Source organism: Pelodiscus sinensis, chromosome 13 (genome assembly GCF_052426305.1).
Source record: "Pelodiscus sinensis isolate ZL-2025 chromosome 13, ASM5242630v1, whole genome shotgun sequence".
NCBI lineage: Eukaryota > Metazoa > Chordata > Testudines > Trionychidae > Pelodiscus > Pelodiscus sinensis.
Window position 1 is genome coordinate 23,160,441 of NC_143064.1, and position 21,020 is coordinate 23,181,460.

At 38.3% G+C, this 21,020-nt stretch overlaps 1 protein-coding gene across 7 annotated transcripts in view; it reads left to right on the forward strand.

The window, feature by feature from the left end:
- The window catches only part of ATRX (ATRX chromatin remodeler), a 203,891-nt gene that overhangs the window by 82,945 nt on the left and 99,926 nt on the right, over positions 1–21,020 (forward strand). For 6 of the 7 annotated variants that reach the window (XM_089781856.1, XM_006136187.5, XM_006136188.5 and 3 more), the window contains 3 exons: positions 2,789–2,856; positions 4,002–6,895; positions 16,903–16,981. In XM_089781856.1, coding sequence (XP_089637982.1) covers positions 2,789–2,856; positions 4,002–6,895; positions 16,903–16,981 — 3,041 coding nt within the window. The remainder of the gene's footprint in view (positions 1–2,788; positions 2,857–4,001; positions 6,896–16,902; positions 16,982–21,020) is intronic. The other variant, XM_006136189.5, reaches the window with a different exon arrangement.

Consider the following 21,020-nt stretch of genomic DNA (forward strand, 5'->3'; position numbering starts at 1 on the left):
ACAATTCCGCTGGACGGCATTGTGTGGATGCAAAACGGGTGGAGAGGTAGCTTTTCTTCGCTGTCAGCACCGCCACAGAGTAAGCTCGCAGTTCAGCTCTAATCCACAGCTGATCAGACTCAGCTCTAGTTCTCCTCCAGCAGTGTTCTAGCCGTCGCACAGACTGTTTTGCTGCTATCACTCCCTAGAAAACCAGGGAGCAAACTTGGCTCGACTGGTCCGAAGAGGGCGCTTAGGAGCAGTCATATCAACTGTCCTGGCTACCTCGGTGTTCCATGTATTGACTAGGGTATCTACAGAACTATTTGCCATAATGGCTGAACAATCCTTCAGGGACCTCAGAAAACCCTCCGGATCCATCCGTCTCTGAGGGCGGATCATCTTAATTGGTCCTCCCCCTTTGTGGAGGGGAAGGTCAGCAGATAGTCTAAACTTGACCTGGTAGTGATCAGTCCATGAGAAAGGGAGTGTAGCCATATCCCTTATCCCAAGAACTGTATCTCCCTTAGTCCAAAAAACCAATCGAGCGTATGACCTGCAACATGTGTTGGGTCACTTATTTCTTGGGATAATCCTAGGGTGGGTCATGGTATCCATAAAATCTTGGGCCAGACCAGACAAAACAGCCTCGGCGTGGATATTAAAGTCCCCCAAGACCAAAAGCCTCGGCGTCCTCAATGCCACCTCGAGACCACGTCGGCCAGCTCGAGCAGAGCATCTGCCATAGAGTGAGGTGGGTGGTACACAAGCAGCATACCCAACCTATCCCGGCCACCCAATGTCAAGTACAGACACTTGAATTTGGCACTTGGTTGGACCACAGCCCTAGCCAGTGAGATAGTATCTCAATAGACAATTGCCACAATTTTATGTGCTATAAGGGGCTCCAGGTCATAGTCTGCTTCTCCTAAGAGCCATAGCACAGAAGGCTCAGAACCCAGGTGAGGAAGAAAAAATGACTTCAGAGGCTTCTTTGCACCATTGGAATTAGGCAGCTGCTTGGGGCTCAAACAGCCCTGATATAAATTAGAGTAACAACTTAGTCCCTTCTAACTTATGGCAGCTTTCCCATTGGCTATATATGGGCTGTGCTACAGTCCAGAATTCTATAGCACTGACCACTATGGGTAGATCATCTCCAGGCCATGTCCATTCCATCATGTCCATATGTGAAAGCCTTTGAAGGAGGGTGGCTTAAATTCAACCTTGTCTTGTTGTGTCAGTGCCTTCAAGCTCCTGGAGTGGCATATAAGGGTTTGCGTTCTCGGCAATATTTGGATTTTTGGTATTTTAGTTGATCACTATATCCTTAAGAATTGACACACTGGATTTGAACTGAGGTCCGTCTTGTCCAGTATCCTGACTCTGTCAGAGGACCAGTACCAACTGCCTTTGATGAAATTACAAATATTCTATAGAAAGTAGCTACAGAATAACTTGTCCTCAAGGAGTGTTGCTTCCAAACTCCAGGAGAGCTCTGAATCCTTTCCAAAACTCGTCAATTTTGATTGTCTTATGGCAGCGAATTATACTGGTTATTAGGTCTTCTGTCTCACTCCTCAGTCCTTCCACCACTTCTCCCTGGCTGGCATGGACCTTCTGTCTTTGCCTCCATTACTGGCATGGGTCTTCTGCCTCTTCCCCATCTCCCCCCTCAGCTCTCCCAGCCATCAGGGGATGTGGCCAAGTGCTGGGGAGTTTGGGGCAGAGGGGGCTATTTACCTGGTCTGGTGGCAGGTAAGATAGTAAAGCCCCCATTCCTGTTGGCTAGTTGCTTGGTGGTGTGACTGCCCCCCGTGGTCCTTCTGCAGTATAGCTCTCCCCTGTGGGTCACTCCCAGTATCACATGCCTCCTCTCTGTGCCTTTCCCTTTGCATGTTATGGAAAATAGTCCCAGTCCCAGCACTTCCTGTTTTCTTGGCACAACCAGATGCTGACCTTGCTTTGTCAGGATAAGAGGAAGTGGCTTACCATATTTGGTATTGCTAGCTCTTACAGTTTAGGAGTTATTGAACAGACTCCCTCACAGACACAGATTTACAGACACACATCTCTAAAATATATAAATAGATGAGAAGGGATCAGATCAAGAATTCTTTCATTATTTTCTATGCCTGTATTATTAGTGTCCTAACTAAGGTAAATAGTTTGAGATTTTTCAATATCTCATAATGTGGAAGTTTTCCTATTTTCTGGCATTTCTTGTTAATTTCTGAATCATCTGTCTTTGCTGTAACTATACAGAATACCTACTCCAAAAGAATTTTTCTTTTGTGGGGGAACACCATTTCTCCAAGTGACATTAGAAGCCCACTTCCATTAACATAGCTGCAGCTACACTGAGGGTTTTGTTGGTTTAGCTGTGTTCGTCAAGGCTTTGGGTTTTTTAACACTCCTCACCAATGTAGCTATTTATACATAAGCGTAGACCTTAACTGAATATAAAAAGCAATATTCAACTTGTAAGTATTATAATATGAAAAACCTGTGGCCTTCAAAAGAAGGCAAATATATTTAATTTTCAAATAAGTCCTGTACCATTGTTCAGAAGTGTCATTGTTTAAAAGCTGCTGTATCTTTGGAAATTTTAGCCAAGATTAGGTTCAGATTTGTAAACTGTAGGTAAAAATGGGAGAGAACATTTTAAAGAGGTTTCTAGTGTTCATTTATAGACTGTAATCTGAAATTCTAAAAACATTTTTTAAGAGTCTGACTTTAATGTATTCATTAGATGAAATTGCATCTGACTTGAACTGAAAAAATTCTTTGTCCAACTATTTCCTTGCAGACTTGCTTCAAATATTATATGAGCGATGACATTAGCCGTGATTCAGATGGAATGGATGAACAGTGCAGGTAAGTATGTAAACGCCTCTGTGATATTACCCTAATGAATTAAATCAGTTATGAAATGTCACTCTGCAATCAGCAGACCCATAATATTATGGTATTTGAATTTTAAATTTTAGTACAAACTAGGAAAACATAAGGAAATCAAGTAATTATCCCTGTTGGTCAAAGTCACACATCACATGACTAAACCCCAAACATCAGTTTATGTATAGTTTGCAACACCACATTGTAAATGAGCAGATTCTGTTCGTTATCCCCTAGATAGCAATGGGCCATGGAAATTAACTGTCCCAGAGAAAATGTGATATATTGGTCTATAAACTGCAAACTTACTAAAATATAAACATATGTTTATATTTATATTTAGTGAGTTTGCAGTTTATAGACCAATACAAAAATTTATAATAAAAGGTGGAAGCTAAAACCTTCACTTGCTCTTATGTTGTCAGTCAGAGGCTACATTGTCTCATATTAGTGTCAAGATACAGTCCACTCAGAACTTTGCATCTGTCGAGCAGCTGTGTCTGGTAAGCCAAGAATAGGTTTATTCTGTCCTGTTACTTTCCAGTCTTGGTCACAAACTGAGTTCCAGATGTGTTTAAAAAAGAATGTGTTCCTCCTATATACACTGGGTATTCATGGCTCAGGACACCTTACTCCCCACCCAGTACCTTATGAACTCCTCCAAAATGGGCCTCAATAGCTCTGTATCTGTGATGTAGGTGAGAAAGGGAGGTGCAGGTTATATCATTTTGCAACCAAAGACAGTGCTCTTGTAGTTCTTGTACTGAATGGGGAAAACTTTAAGTTTCTTTCATGTGGTAATATTTTCTGTTCTCCTGCTAATGTATGGAGGCTGGGCAAGGGTTTTTGGAAATATATTTGACTTTTCTGAACAGTTAGCTGAACATTTTAATCTACTGCCTTTCAAAGTCTTTTATTAATTATTATGCTTTAATAATCTAAATTAGTAAATATCTGCTTGCCATCTTTTGAAGTGAAGCTTTTGCCTTTGATTAGTAACTACATTTTAATATTATGACTGTTTAAATCAAATTTTTAAAGTTGTTTGTTAAACTTTATTTTTCTGAACAATTAATGCAGTTTGTTTTGGGGTAGCATTTAACATGTCCCAATCATAATTTCAGATGGTGTGCTGAAGGTGGAAACTTAATCTGCTGTGACTTTTGCCATAATGCCTTCTGCAAAAAGTGCATTTTGCGGAACCTGGGCCGAAAGGAGCTGTCAGCCATAATGGATGAAAATAACCAATGGCATTGCTACATTTGCCACCCAGAACCTTTGTTGGACTTGGTCACTGCATGTGACAGTGTTTTTGAAAATTTAGAACAGTTATTGCAACAAAACAAAAAGAAGATCAAAGTTGAGAGTGAAAAAAGTAAAATATATGATCATACACTTAAATTTTCTCCAAAGAGAAATATTTCGAATTGTAATGGAGAAGAAAAGAAATTAGATGATTCATATTCTGGTTCTTTAACCTATTCCTATAAAGCACTAGTGGTGCCAAAAGACTTGCTTAAAAAGACAAAAAAACTTGTAGAGACCACAACTAATATGAATGCTAGTTTTGTAAGTTTTTTGAAAACAGCAGCAGAAAATTCAGAAATAAACCCTTCTATACAGCTACGTCAACTGAAAGCTTTTAAATCTGTGTTGAGTGACATAAAAAAAACTCATTTAGCATTAGAAGAAGGTCTGACTCGAGAGATTCAAGCTTTGGATATTAAAATCAAAGAGAAGAATACCAAAGAAAAAACCCCTGATATTAAACCAGAAAAAAATGAGGTGAAAAGAGATGAAAGGAAGGAACATGCAGAGTTGAAAGAGGATGTTGTAAAGTCAGTGAAAAAAGCTGTGTCAGAACAGCCTGACAACGAGCCTATGGACCAAAATGTTCCATCAACACAAAAAAAGAATATTAGCAGTGAAGATAAAGAGTCTGAGACAAAAGAAGCACCTCAGTATGAACCAAATAGTACTGAGGCTTTAGACATGGATATTGTGTCTGTTCCTTCATCAGTCCCTGAAGATATTTTTGAGACTCTAGAATCAGCTATGGAAACTCAGAGTGCATCTGATGAACAGGGTGATGGAAATACAGCAACAGAGTTGGAGACAGTAAATGTGAATATAAAATGTACTACGCTTTCAAAAGACATTAAAGGAGGTACTAAGTTAAAATCATCAGCTAAAGTAAGAAAAGAATTGTTTGTAAAACTGACTCCTGTCTCCCTTTCTGATTCTCCAGTTAAAGCTGAAGATCAAGACAATAATCCAGTAAAGAGAGAGAAGAATGCAGAGGTAACACCCAAGGCAGAAAACTGTGATTCTGGAAAAGAAAATCATTACACTGGTAATGAACACTCACCTGAAAATATAAGTGTCCCCTTTATAGAGGAATCTGATCTCAGGAGGTCCCCACGTGTGAAGACCACACCTCTGAGGCGTCCAACAGACACAAATCCTTTAACATCTAATTCAGAAGAGGACAGTAATGATGCGTATTGTGAAAAGCGCAAGCAAAAATCATCAACCCAGTCAAGGAGAAAAAAAGATAAAAGAAATTCTTCTGACAGTACTACTGATCATCTTAAACCTAATAAGCTTTCTAAATCCAAACAATCAGACCTATTGGAACAAAGTTCAGGTTCAGATGAGATGCCAGCAGTCCTTAAAAATGTAGCTATGTTGAGTCATAGTTCCTCAGATATTGATAGCAATAGTGAAACATACAGTAATGTTCAGAAGAATGCTTTTAATGATCTAACAAAACAACCATTGAAGTATGAGAATGGAAAACGCAAAAGAAAAAGTTCCACTTCTGGTTCGGATTTAGATGCCAAAAAAGGCAAATCAGCTAAAGTTTCCACTTCTGCAAAGAAGAAACGACAGAACCCTTCAGATTCTTCCAATTATGATTCAGAGTTAGAAAGAGAGATAAAGAGGTTGAGTAAAATAGAGTCTGCAAAAAAAGCCAAAAAGAAATACCCCAGAAAAAAAGAGAATTATGATTCTTCTGAAAGTGAGCAGAGTAAAAAAGGATCTACTAGTAAGAAAAAGATAAATTTGAAGAAGCAGCAGGTTGAATCATCTGATGGTGAGATATCATCCCCAGAGAAAGAGGATACAAGTCATTCTTCTGATGATAAAGTTAGGAAGGGGACAGCAGTCAGTGAAAAAAACAGAGATTTAAAAGAAAAAACTTCAAAGGGGAAGCATGATGAAACATCTGATACTGAGAAATCATCTTTAGAGAAAGAGGAGAGTTGCCATTCTTCTGATGATAAAAAGAGAGCAGAAGCAAAAGAAAAGAACAGAGATTTGAAAAAGAGAAAATTACAGGACAATTCTTCTTTGGATGGAACTGAGAAGGGGCAGAGTTGTGATTCTTCAGAAGACAAAACCAAAAATAAAAAAGGAACAGAAGTAAAAGAAAATTTGAAAAAGAAAAGTTACAAGAAAGAAAAAGATGGTGGTTCTTCTGATGGAGATAAATCATCCCCGGGGAAAGAGAGTTGCATTTTCTCTGAAAATAAAAGTAAAAATGAAGTGGCTGTTGAGGAAAAAAGAGAGAGAAATTTGAGAACGAGAATATCAAAGAAGTTGCAGAATGATTCATCTTCAGATGCTGATAAATCCCCAAAGAAAGAGGAGAGTTCTTCTGAAGATGTTAAACGAAATAAAAAAAGAGTGGAAGCTAAAGAAAAGAAAAAAGTAAGCCACAAAAAGAAAACTTCCAAGAAAGAACAGAATGACTCATCCTCTTCTGATGAGGAGCCTTATGAAGACCAAAAGAAGAGTAAAAAGGGGTCTGCTAAAGAGAATAAAAAGGCTAACTTTAAAGAGAAAAAAAGAATTTCTAAGAAACAGAAGGAAGACATCACCTGTTCCTCCTCATCAGATGAAGAAGAAAATGATGACCAGAATTCAGATGACGGAAGCAGTGATGAGCAGAAGATTAAGCCAGTGACTGAAAGCCTAATGCTATCCTCCAACACAGGATTTTGTCAGTCTTCAGGTGTGCAAAGGTCTACAATTTGATTAGCATTTTAACATAGGAAGGTCAATAATATGAGTTGGGTAGTCCTATTGATTTAATAAACTAGTAGTGCAAATGCTGGAGTGAAAATATCCATAAATGTGACTCTGAATTCCAAAACTTGACCCATATTTCTAAAACCTGTTTTTGAATGTGATGTACAGAAGTTTTTGTAATATCCCTTGTAGCCAGTTACTATTTTGCTTGTCCTAACTTGGACAAACAGAATTTACTTTAACTTACAAATCTCCGTAATCTTTATTCAGTTTTTAATGTCTTTTCTAGAAAGAGTTTTGAGAAATTGGAGCCCTAGTCTGTAGTGAGTTGCATTGCAAATTGGCTTGCTTATCTTAGGGTAGGTCTACACAGCGGGGCTATTTTGGGATACTCGAAATATCCCAGAATAGCTACCCCGTGTCTTTTGAATGCGTCCACTATTTCAAGATAGGTCTTGAAATAGTGGACATGCTGTTTCAGCATCTCTGTAACCCTCATTCCACGAGGATTAAGGGATGTCTCGAAATAGCGCATTATTTCAAAATTTGGTGCTGTGTAGACATGCCAAAATTTGAAATACACGATTTCAAAATTAAATTGAAATAAGATATGCAATTTCCACTATGCAAATTGTGTATCTTATTTCAAGTTTAGGGTGCTGTGTAGATGCACCCTTAGTTGGTTTTGTCTGCCTAATGAATACAGAACACGAGTTTGGTTTAGGTAGTAGAGATCAGAAGAGCTCACATCAGATGTTGCAATTTAGGGTCATATAATGGAGAAGAGTATCAAGTCTTGTGGTGTAGGGTTTGGCTGTATTTACGTATGTGCACATTTGGGTAGATTATCTTTGTGTCCTATAAAATAGATTTCAGTAATGTTATTTAACTAAAGTGACAACTGATAGGCCTGATAGATTTTAGCTATTTATTACTTGAGCTGATTTTTCTGCATTTTAAAGTGCTTCTCAGAGTGTGGGGGATAATTCTTTTCCTCCTCCAGACTTGAGGAGACCCCTTTTGATTAACATTCAATAAGTCTTTTATTTTGTAGGAATAAAGAAATTAAAAGCAGCACAGTTGGAACTTTAAGGGTGGGAGAACTTAAAAATAGAATGATTTTGAGGTTAAAGGGACATTATCAAGTTCAATTCCATTTGAACAATTAATAACTACTGTTGTTACTAATATTACTTGGAGAGAGAAACTCTTCCCAGACTGTTTTCCTTGACATTCTATAGTACTTGGTTTCACTGCATTGATGCACACCCTTCTCCTGGATTGTGAAGCTGAAGCAGAAGATTCAGTAGGCAGGAATATGCACAAAGCAGGAAGGATGAGGATGAGGAAGGCATTGCTGCTTTTGGATTGCTGCTTTTGGATTTTCCTTCTTTAAAAAGTAACATAAAATAGCAACAAAAGAGAATGTATTTTTAATAATACTGTATCCAAAAATAGAATATCTTAAAACTTTAGTTAATTTAGAAAACTTAAGTTGACAGTGTTTCTATAAAGCACAGATCCCAGGAACTCCCAAGTTCTATTGCAAGTTCTGTGATAGCATTTTTTACTTTAGAGGAGTAAAATAAGTTAAATCAAAATACAAAAATAAAATATGAAAAAAATAAAGAAAAATAAGTTAAATAACTTTGTGCTTATTTTTCTATATATGTAAAATCCAGAGAATTGACGTCTGTTTCATGAGGGTGCTACAGTACTTTATTCAGTGATATTTGTAAGTTACTTTGAGATCTCACTTTTACGGTGCTTTCTATCCAAAGAACAAAGTTTTATTAACAATATATTGAGGCATTGTTTTTAGAATAGTCATTAATGATACACCTTATTTATTATTATTTTTATTATAATAGTGTCAACATCTAAAATGTATGCAGAAATCTTGTAAAAAGTTGATTTTTTTCATGTGTCCAGTTAGTGCTCATTTACCTAATGTAATGAAAAGCAACCTAGGGTATGCTTCATGAGTGACTCTTTCATATCAGAGAGTCACAATTTACCTCGTATCAACAGTCTCAGGGATAGCCATGTTTGTTTGTATCTGCAAAAACAACAAGAAGTCATGTGACACCTTTGGCTATGTCTACACTACTAGGTTATTTTGAAATAACTACTCCTGAAATAACTATTTGAAAGTAAGCTTATTCTTCTACACAAGGAGGAGGAGTTACTTTGAAATAATCATCCCATTATTTTGAAATAACAGGCTTGGTAGTGTGGAGGTTTGCCTTGTTATTTTGAAATAAGTGGAGTTATTTTGAACTAACTCTCCAGTATAGACACATGGCTTTAGAGATTAACCGATTTATTAGGTCATAAACATTCATGAGTAAAACCCACTTCATCAGATGAAATGCAATGAGTTGATTTAACCATTTTTAATTTAAAAATTTAGGGTTCTTCAGTGAGCTCTTTTATATAACGAAGTTAGACAATTCAGAAAAGTCTAGCAAATTGTAGGTAATTCAGGAGACTTGTTTTATTTATGTTTGGTGAGTGAAGCTATTGATTTGGAATCAGTGTGATTAATTCAGCCCTGGATATGCAGTAAGCAACAAGATATAACTTTTCTGTATCTCTCTGTTTTCCACCTAAAGAGTACCTTAGAGGATATTTGGTATGTATAGAAGTTACTTAACACTGAGCCATTATCCAAATTCCAGAGGTCATTTTAGGATAATCAGATCTTCAAGTATGTGTTGGTATAGATTCCAGTGTAGTTGTATATGTGTTTCATCTTTGTAAGATTGGACTCTTTGGATTAGAAATGTCTTTTGGAGGCATGTATGTTATGTGCCCTGTGTCTATTCATGCTACAATCAGGAGGCAGCCACAGCCCATCCCTCGATTCCGCTTAACACCCATTGGAATGAGAGAGAACAGTGGTGTCTGAATTACTACTAATTTAAATTTGCTGAGTATTCTGCCCAACAATTTTTATTTTGCCAATCATCTGCCTAACTAGTTGGAAATCTTAGTCTCCAAAAGAGTATATTTTTACACTGTAAAACTAGGGTTGTAAAATCCTGTTTAATCAGTTAACTGCTTAACTGTATCCCACAGGTGGGCGGCTGCTCCTGCTGGGCTGGGCTGCCGATTAATTGGGTACATCCCTATGCAAAACCACTACACAACTTGACATGATGTACAGTCTTCATTGAGTAGAGGTTTAAAAGTGAGATTTCTTTGATATATAGATCAATATTGTGGGGCATTGATAAAAGATTTCACTATACCTGACTCTTTTGCCAGTACCATTAGTCCACTTTCCAGTGGGCTATTAAATTAACACTTCATGTCATTTAATATAAAAATGTAAATACAACAGCACTAAAAGTATAAAATGTTTTTCTTCCTTAAATGAGCCATAAACTTCAGAATGCTTTTCAGACAGGGATCTGAGGGTGACAAATGGAAACTCAAACCATTATCTCAGTGTCTGAGAGCATTTAGGATTTCAAACATACGTATATGGAAAAGAAGCATACAGCAAACCATAATGGTAATGTACAATATTACATTTTTCTTCTTCGAATGCTTGCTCATGTCCATTCAACGTAGGTATGCGTGCTCACCATGTGCATTGGTGCCGGAAGATTTTCCTTCAGCCGTACCTGGAGGGACCTGATACAAGCCGCTCAATATAGGCCTCTCCCTCCTCAGTTTCCTTTTGCTGCCAATGTTGATGCTTGGAACACTTTGCTCCAGACTTAGCTGTAGCATTGGTCATTCCCACTGTTTGATTGTAAATATTTACCTTTTAGCATTAATAGAGCAGTTAACAGTTAGTCCCTGGTTGGGACTCAGCCTGGGTGCTGGGCAGGCGGTCTGTGCTGCATGTCGCAGGCCTGTGCTAATTAGTGACCCACGTGCCTTCATTGTTTGTGTGAATCCCATATTTCCTCCACGTGCAAAATTTGCACTTCTTTTCACCACACGGAAGTAAGAGAGAGGGGTGTTTAAGTGCAGTCCTCATGGAGTCTTCCTTAGTGCAGCAAGAACTGTACTCAGGTGTTTTTAGGTACCAAGCCTAAGAAGGCTGCCAAGGACGGCCCTTCAGTTTGAAGGGAAAAGGCCAAGAAAGGGGACTGTGTGTTGGAATGTTCCAAGGACAAATACCTGGTGCAGGCAGATAGCCCCAGTCCGACCCAGTCACTGCTGACTGCCTTGGATGTACAGCCCACATCCATGCCAGAGGTGGAACATTCTCACCATGCTGGTACCATTGTCAGCGGAGCTGACTGTGCCCAGTCACAGGGGGGAAGTTGCAGCTTACAACTTCGTCTCTGAGCACACAACACTTGTGCTCATCGGTATGCCTGGACAGGAGGCCCCCCTTTTGTCCTACGGGGATAGTACAGGTCTCCCCACAAAGTCATGCCGAGTCACTGGCGTCCCATATTTTGGAGCGCAGGCCTTTTTGGAGGCACATGCTCTACGGCTGCGGTGATATTGTAGAGAGAGAGATTCCCCATACGGTTCTCACCTCACCAAGCTCTACTACTTGCTCTCTTTGCAACTCTGCTTCCCTCAGTGCTGCTACTGTCTGGCGCTGAGTAGCTCTGGTCTCTGTACCCACTTGTACTAGTCTAGATCTGTGTCCTGGCACCAGAGTTCACCTTTTCAATGCTGTCCATCAAGCACTCATAGCACTTTAAGGGACCAGAGGAGCCTGCTTACCAGAAGCTTCAGGCCTTGTACTCGGTCATCAAGATTACCATTGGCATCAGGATCTTGGCACCACGGGAGCGTAGGGCACTCTCTGGATCATGGGCCTCCACCAGTGTCTGCTCTGCAGGTGCTATCTCAGACTCTGCTTTCTTACCCCTGGGGCAGCCTTTAGCACTGCAGTCAGAGAAGTACCACATGGTATCACAGATGGCGCCCCTTGGCCTCAGCAGCCGTGACAAGCACATTGGTGCCCTTGGATTCCCTGGGGTTTCCAGGTTCATCTCCAGACAGCTTGTTCTGTTGCCAGAGCCTCCCTTGGCATGCTCAGTGAGTCCGGTCCGGTTCTCTGTTTGAGTCATTGACCACTTGCCTTCTTTCACTACTGTCATTTAAGGAGACCTTTTTCGTTGCCATTATATTGGCCGGGGGGGGCTTTGAGCACTAACATTGGAGCCACTATATCCTGTTGTCTTCAAAGATAAAGTGCAGCTCAAGCTGGACCTGGTATTCCTCTTGAAGATAGTTTTGGCATTTCACATGGGCCAAGACAACTTTCGGTGTTTTGTCTTGATGTTTCGGTGTTTCGGCATGATGTCTGCATGCTCTAGATGTCAGAAGAGCCCTGGCCTTCTACCTGGAAAGAACGAAGCCCTTCCGTAAATCCATACAGCAGTTCCTAGCCTATGCAGGTAGGATGAATGGCCATCTGGTATCGTCCCAGATGGATCACCATCTGCATCCAGATGTGCTATGACCTAGCAGGTTCAGCCCTGGATTTGGTCAAGGCTTATTTGACTGGGGCTCAGGCTTCGTCTGCAGTCTTTCTGGTGAATGTCTCAATACACAAAATCTATTGGGTGGCAACATGGTCATCGGTGCACTCTTTCACAGCCCATTACACGATCTCACACCATGTGAGAAGTGATACAGCTTTTGGTAGAGCTGTTTTGCAATTTGCATGTTCCTGAGTCTCCTACCTGCCTCGTCGAACACTGCTAGCAGTCATCTATGTTGACTAGACATAAACAAGCACTCGAAGAAAAGACAGTTACCTGTTTCTGGAACTGATGTTCTTTGAGATGTGTTATTCATGACTGTTCAACCTCCCACCTTCCTTCCCCACTGTCAGTCTCCTGGCAAAAGGAACTGAGGAGGGAGGGGCCTGGGAGTGCTCTGTATGGTGTGGCATGTGGTCATCACTTCAGGGGGTGCTGAGATCCAGGCCCCTTCAGGTACTGCTGAGGGAAAAATCTTATGGCACCTGTGCATGTGGCGAGCACACGCACCTACGTTGAATGGACACGAGCAACATATCTCAAATAAGTTGAAGTTGATACAGTTTAAAGTGAGAATCCTCTTCCCCATGTCCTTACATAAAATTACATTAAATAATCTAATAGTGATAGCCTATAAGAAAATGGCTCATGATTTTGTCAATCTTATTACAGGAATGATATCAAAGAATTGTAAAGAAGTGAGGAACAGTGTAGCCCTTAGGGCAAGTTTCCCTCATGATATTTATCCCATTATATGCACTGTCTTGACTTCTTTTCTGTGCTGTTATTAATGCAAGAAAACTACAAGCCTGTATCCTGTAAGATATTAACTGGAGCATAAATTAGTGTAAGTGTGGTTAAGTAGTCCATCTCACATAGCACACATCTGGGGTTACTTTTAGATTTTGGGAACTAAGAAGAGTTTGTTCAATTGTAGGAGTTGAAATGTTCCAGTAAGTGTTCTCACAAGGAATATGGAATAATCGCAAATCCACATAAGCAGGAGGATGGTATGATCAAGTGCTGAAATGGTAGTCCTACATATAAGTGTGTTAATATATAGAATTACATACACCTCAGAATTATACTAGTAAAGATGCTACGTATGGGCATGGAGGACTGAACCTTGTAATTAGGAAGGTACCGTGGTCTTTCCTGGGTGTCTTCCATTGCTGTCTACTTTTTTTCTACTTGACCCTTTAACTCATTGAGGGACTTGTACCTTTGGGCACTTCATACCAGAAACAGAGTTGGTTCTTTTAAAGAAAATTACAACCAAGTCATCAATTTATGTTGTGAGCATGCAATTCTAAAGCTTATACATAGAATGATACCGCACATTACCCTGATCCTGCATTATATTTATTTTGCTGTATGACTTGGATTATTTCTATTTTTCACCATTATTTTACTAAAGGCATATAAGGTTTATTTTTCCCCTTAACGCGAGTAGTCTTGTTACCTCCTCTGAAATGCCCCACAAAATATTGAATTCCATAATGTGAATTCTGTGTAGCGTGTTTCTGGGGGGAAGAATTTTATTGCAGTCAGATCAATTGATTATTAATCTAAACATTAACCTTAAAAAGGGTCAGGCAACAATAGGAGTCAGTGTCTGAAGCTTATACTTGTATATTGAACAAAGTTTATAGCGGTTGGTGGGGGGAGGAGATTGAAGGACGTGGAAATGGTAGGTGATTTTCATGAGAATTGAAAATCCTAAAGGGACTTTAAACAGACGTGAAAGTAATATATGCATGGAGTATGATTTCTAAAGAGAGAAGTTTTTGACTACCTAGATATGGAAGCTTTGAACTCCTATAGGTGGATTCTAAAAGTCCACCAATACACTAGCAGTACCTGTTGAATGTCCCTACTAACCATGCAGAAAGAAGCATTGAACACATGAATTATTGACACTTTACTCTTTAGTAGCTCCCCTGATATCCAGTCCTACTGCTAATTGCTGGCTGGCTCCTGCTCTGTGACAAATGTTACATCAATCAGAGAATTGTGAAAGCCATATGAAGTAGCAACAAAGAACACCTATTTGATCCTTTATGAACCATTTCCTCTTCTCATTGGTGTTCTGCAGCTGTATTGACGTGTGTAAATGGAAAGTGTTAGTATCAGTGCTAGACTTCACTGGACCATGAGAAAATTGTTAAAAAAAATGTCCAGTGTGTAGACTGTCCATAGACTATACTGGAAGCATTTTAGTACACCTTACCAGATACTCTTGTGTCATTATAATTCCATTTGTAAGCAAGTGTTTAAAAGACTAAAAAACATCTAAGGGAAAAAATACAGTGTGTGAACTACAGTGGTAGGTAGCAGGATCAATATAAGAATGTATAGCTCCCTTCTTTCATATGTAATTTTAAGGAAGAAGAAAATTTCCTTCTGCTTAAGTTGACTTGTGGTTTTAATAGACAAGTAAAGTATATTAACTTCCTGTATTTGTGAGGCATGTTAAATAATAACCTGAATGTTGATATTTTTGCTCTGAGGCTAATGAGCATATATTTTGAGAACGAAGTCTTCATACATAAATGTGCATGCTCTAAGATAGATATATGTTGAATGGTTCTTCTTGGCAGTACAGAAAGGAAAATAGGTCAGCAGGAGAAACTTTTCCTGCTGAAGTATTTCTTGTGAAGACTAGGCAGCTCAGTTATGAGTAAGTAAGCTGCTGTATACTTGGGAAGTTAATAGTGCTGTTGCGTTGTTGCTTATTTGCAGGTCTCTACCAAATTCATGGTTTGTTTTGGTCAATGTCATAGATGTAGGATTTTATTTAAATCTGAAATGTCATGGTGGTGTTAACTGTAGGGATCCTGACTCAGAAAGAAGTTGTGGGAGAGGTGTCATAAAGTTATTGTAGGAGAGTTGCAGTACTGCTAACCTTAATTCTGTGCTCCTGGTGATAGCACTATTGTTTTCAGAGCTGGGTTGCTGGAGAATAGCAGCTGTTGGCTGGGAGCCTATCTCCGAAGGCAGAGCCACCACCAACAGCAACATAGAAGAGTGGCATGGTATGGTACAGCCGGTCCCTGAGTTACAAACGCATCAACTTATGGCCGTTCGTATTTACAACCAACCTCCTATACAGCCGGTCTCCGAGTTATGAACGAAGTCCTTACTTACAAATAGCGCGGCTGTATGTAAGTGAATGTAATCGAACTTATGAACAGATGGAGTTATGACCTGGTGTTTGGTATGTAACTCGTTCGTAAGTCAGGGCCCGGCTGTATTGCCTCCTTATTCCTGTGCTGCTGTTGCAGGGCTGGGCCCTCAGTCAGCGGCTGCCACTTTCTGGTCACCTGCTCTGAAGGCAGCAGTGTAGAAGTAAGAGTGATGTGGTATGGTATTGCAATCTGTACTGATGCCCAATTGATGATGGGGCGCTGCATTCAGATTTGGATGCCTGGCCAACAGCTGCCAGTCTCTGGGTGCCCAGCTCCAGCTCCAAAGGAAGCACAGCCATCAGTAGCAGCACAGAAGTAAGGGTAGCACTGATAGTATAACCCTCCCCACCCCCCAACATAACCCTTGACCCTCCTGAAACTTTTGCATCAGGACCCCAGATATGAGAAATGCTGATCTCTCATGTGAAATCTCTATAATATAGGATAAAAACGCACAATATACCAGATTTCATGGTCCATCACATGTTTTTCATGGCTATGAATTTGTTAGGGCTGTTTCCCATCATCTTTTCATTATATGTTAATTTGGTGATGAGAATCCAGTTGTGAAGTAGAGATGTGACAGTTTAAACCGGTTAACGGGTGAGGCTGAAACAGCTCCCCACCTGCTGCAGGCAGGGGGCTGTTCCAATCCTGCTGGGGGGAGGAGAGGGAAAGCCCATTGTATACAGGGGCTGCTCTTGCATCCTAGTTAGAGCAGCTTCTGTCTGCAGTGGGACTTGGGTACTCTGCAGGCAGGAGCTGCTCTGACCAGGATACTGCAGTAGCCCTTGCCTGTGGAACACCCTGGCCAATCGCAGGCAGAAGCTGCTCTGGTGTCCGAGCCAGTGCTGCCTCTTCCTGTGGGGGCGTTCCAAATCCTCTGCTAACTCAACTTTAGTCATTTAACCAGTTAAACAATATGTTTAACTGGTTAGCCTGTTAAATGGGATTTTACATCTGTAATGTGAAGTGGACAATAAAATCTTAAATTTTTGTTTTTAAAATACCTGAACAATGGAGTATGCAATTCTTCATTTCGATGTAAAATCTAGACAGGTTATGCCTTCCTTTTTTTTTATACTATGAATGATTTGCTTGTCACTTACAGTAGCAGATACCTATGTTAACTAGGCTCTTGTTTCAAAGAGCTTCCTATTAGATATTTTATGGGGGAAAATTTGTCTACTCAAGATTTTTTTTTAAAGGTAGCATTGTGATATTTAGTACCATGTTATCTTTAAATTGTTTGATACAACAGGTCACATATAATAGAAAGCTTTCATGTGTATTGCTGGTTTTATCCTTATGTCAAATCTGTCTGACTTTATTCCCAGGAGATGAAGGAGAGACTAAATCAGGGGCTGTTCCAGAGGAAGATGAGGATGAGGAGGAGGATGACGATCCAGAGAATAGGTATGATTCCATCCATAAGGACTTTAAAAAGATTATAACACACCCTAAGCGTGGGCGCAAACCGGCGCAACGGAAGAGCAAGCAGGTTGTAAAAACCAGGACTGCCTGCCTTGTAAAGACTCGCTCACAGGCTTCCCTCAAGTTTGAACGAGAGGCCAGAAAACAGAGGCCAAAATCCAGAAAAGCAAAGAAAAATATTTAGAAGTGTTAACTAACACACCTTGCATAGGGTGTGTTATAAATGCATTGCAGCACTGTCTGTTTTATATTCCTATGTAAAATGTGGGTTTTGTGATAAGTTTTTTTCATTGAAACAAGTAAAAGCCTGCTTTGATAAATGTGAATTTCAGCTACTTACATGAATAGATGATAAAAATTGGCATCTGTGCAATATACAATGACTATTAGTGCTAATATTTTCTTTTTATTAAAACATTTATTCTCATTAGAAATATAAACTAAAAGTATGGGAACACATGTATATGAAGAAAACATTTTCATGGATTTCCCAGACTGCTAATTGAGTTGAGGTTTAATTCATTGATGAGTATCTGAAATTAGTTGTGGTGGTTAGTCTTGATGCTACAAGTGCTAACACATAGGCTTACTTGCCATCAAGGGAACTACTCACGTGCATAAAGTAAAGCATGTGTTTGAGTGATTTCAGGATCTATCCCTATATATTAATTAGTTTTACAATGAAAATTTATAAAAAATAATTAATTGATGTATCTTTAGTTTTAGGGTTTTTTTGTTCAAACGCATGTTACATTTTACTAATATAATGTAGTAATCAAAAAGTAGTTTGGATAGATAATAAAATAAAATGTCAAAGACTTTGTCTTTCTAATTAGTTACTACATAGCATGAACAAAGTATTAATTTAAAGCGACTCTATGCTAAACACTCAGTTATGAGCAGGAGTTTCTTTTTGGAAGCTATTAAAGTTTCTCCAAAAAACCTTTATACAGTATTTCTGAAACTGATTTTTTTTTTTTTTGTCCTATAGTAAATGTGAGGCCGACTTTGTAACTTTGCAACACAACTGTTGTTGATAGTCTGCTTTTCTGCCTTTCTGAGCCTTAGTAGCATAGAACATGGTGTCTATTCCACAAAGTAACTACCTTTTGTTCCATAACTGAAGTGAATTTTAAAAACATGATTTTGTTGTATGGACCTCAGTTGGGTACAGAAATGTTGCTGCTAATCTAGCTCTCCTGTATGTTTAGTTTTAAAAATTAAGAAAACATTTTAAACTAAATTTTAAATAATCACTTTTTTGGACTGACAGCACAGGTCCATAAGCACAACATATAAACATTATTAAGGGTTGTTCTAAATTATGATTTAATTTCACTCTAACTTTGTTACATTTTGAGGATTCCTGGTTGATGATTCAGCTGGTTTAAAGCAAATATTTGTCATAGAAAGCTCAGCTTTTTACAGTTCACATGTTAAGTGGTAGATTTTATCTTTTATCTTTATCTGGGGGGATTATCTTCTGTCTTTCAATTTAACCCCAATAGAACTTGAACAAATTAGATTTAAACACTATATATAATTTTTTTAGGGTTTAAAATCAGTTTGTGTAATTTTTCAGACTGAAACATAGTTTAAATTTTTATCTCGGAAGTATTCTGAATACATATTTCTGATATTTAGGGGGCGGTGGCTGTTCCCAAATATTCCTTTCAGTCTTCAGGAAGTAATTGATAACTGAACTCACTACATTCAACATGCATTGTACAGGGTCTTATACTCACTGGTACAATTTTTTTTTAAAAGGGAGCCCATTTTGAGAAGATTAATAAAAAGGTGTTTATTCTTTATTCATCACAAAGTTTTAAAAATGCTGCCTCATTTTTGCCAGGCCAAAGAGGGTATCTAGTACCCATGAGATCTTTATAGTGTGGGCGCTCTCATGTTTGCAAGTCTCTAGCTTAGAAGTTCTATTGTTGGAATACATTTGAATGTGAATGGCATGAATAATTTTTTTAAAGAAATCTTGACATGATTTTTGCCAAAGCGCAATATCTGAGTGGGTCATAATGACAGGCAGTGCTGTATGCTGTCATTTTATGTTGTGTATTTGTTTGTTGTTGGTCCTTCCGATCTTTTAAATGGTACTGTTAATGTTTGCAGTAGTTTTGTTTATTAAGAGGTAAATAGTGTATTAATGCAGAATGCCTTTAAGTATTTGATGGATGCAATAAATTTTTGTAAAACATTTTTCTTGTCCAAGCATTTAATTTAACTGTAATATAACTGAGTTTGAAAATCAGATTGATGAAACAAAGGCATAGTACAGTATTTAGAACAAGTATTTGGTATATTATTCATCTGAAGAAAATATTTTGTGTACTAAATGTCAGTCAAACATATGTATATAATACTATGAAAACATACAGCTAAATAATAAATATTAACAGAGTGCTAAATATTAAATTTAATTACATTTCTAATAGTTTTAAAGAATGGTGCCTTCTAATTTGCACAGCCTTATGGTTTTGTATCTTTAGTGGCTTAATTTGAACAATTTGATAGACTATAACTAATATGTTGAGGGACATGACTTGTGAGTTGATTTAATTGAATTAGGAATAGTGCTAATTGTAATGATTAAATTCCTATATTCATAATTAAATTTATTTTACAGACACAACATTATAACCTCAAGATTTTTGACAAGCTATAAATGAGTCAGTCATTTTGGCTCTAACATTCATGAACAAAGAAAGGTACAATTTATCATGTGGACCTATCTGCTATTCCATTATTGCTGGAATGTCTACAGAATAACCTCAAGGTAGCACTACCTTGTGTTTATGAAGCCAAAATTATTGCCAGTTTACCCACTTAAATTTTTTTCTGGCATAAATTAACAAATAATTTGATAATTGTAATATAATTTACAAATGAATATTTCAAGAACACGATTGTTAGAGTAAGACTATCTAAACCATGACTTATTTAAAATTACACCATAGAGTATTTTTTGTATTACATTAGTGGTTAGAAGCCCTGATAGAAATCAGAGGCCTCATTTTGTGAAGAACTGTGCAAACACAGTTTGAAAAACAGTCCTTGCGCAGAGGTTACTGCCTATGTAGATATTACAGGGAGTGGGGAACAGCTCAAAGCTGTAAACACTTGCTAAAGATCACACAGCGGATCAATGGCAGAGCTGTAAATAGCATCCAAGTTTCCTCACTTGCAGTCTAGTGTGCTATCAAATGGATTGTGTGACCTTGTACTTTTATTTTTATTTTCATTTAAAAGTTTTATAGCATTTCATTATAATTCATGTTGGCTAAAAATCCTTGATTCCAAGAAAATTAATACCCCCCTCCCCACAGGTTTGTTGGGAGAAGAAATTTTCACACTGTATTGTTTTGGCACTTTGACAGTTTGATGGTGAAACAAGTGCTGAAAAGAATAAAAGTTTGTTGGTGTAGGTAACTGTTAATCCTGAATCTTAATTGCTTTCTAAAGATTTAGAAGTTGAACCTGAAGTTGGAATGGATTTTTATTATTTTGAGACCAGACATAATTTAACTTAATAAAACTAATTTCAAGAACTGAACATCTAATTTCACATGATGATGTGAATACTGTTATGGCAAACATTCATCAGAAGCATTTATAGGGTTTGATCTATTCACCATTGTCTCTTTGGTATTGTTGACCTGTTTCTTTATATTTAATCCTTGGATTACATTAAAAGTAGAAAACTTAGTCTTACTTTCTAAACATGCTTTACATTTTCAGGCTAGAGCACCACTTCAGTGGAACATACTAGAGAGAATCTAGTTTTAGAGGACCAAAATTTGTATCTGGTTTCCGCTAAATAAATAGTAGCATCTCCTTTGATGTGAAGTGTTTGAACTGTCATTCAGGAGCTGAAAAATGAGTGTTTTTAAGTACCTTGTGGACCATAGAAATATGTAGCTATTAATATGCTAACTTCAAAAATGCTTATTAATTAGTGATCATTAAAATGATTCAACCTGAGGAAGTTCAGATGATGAAAGTACAGTGG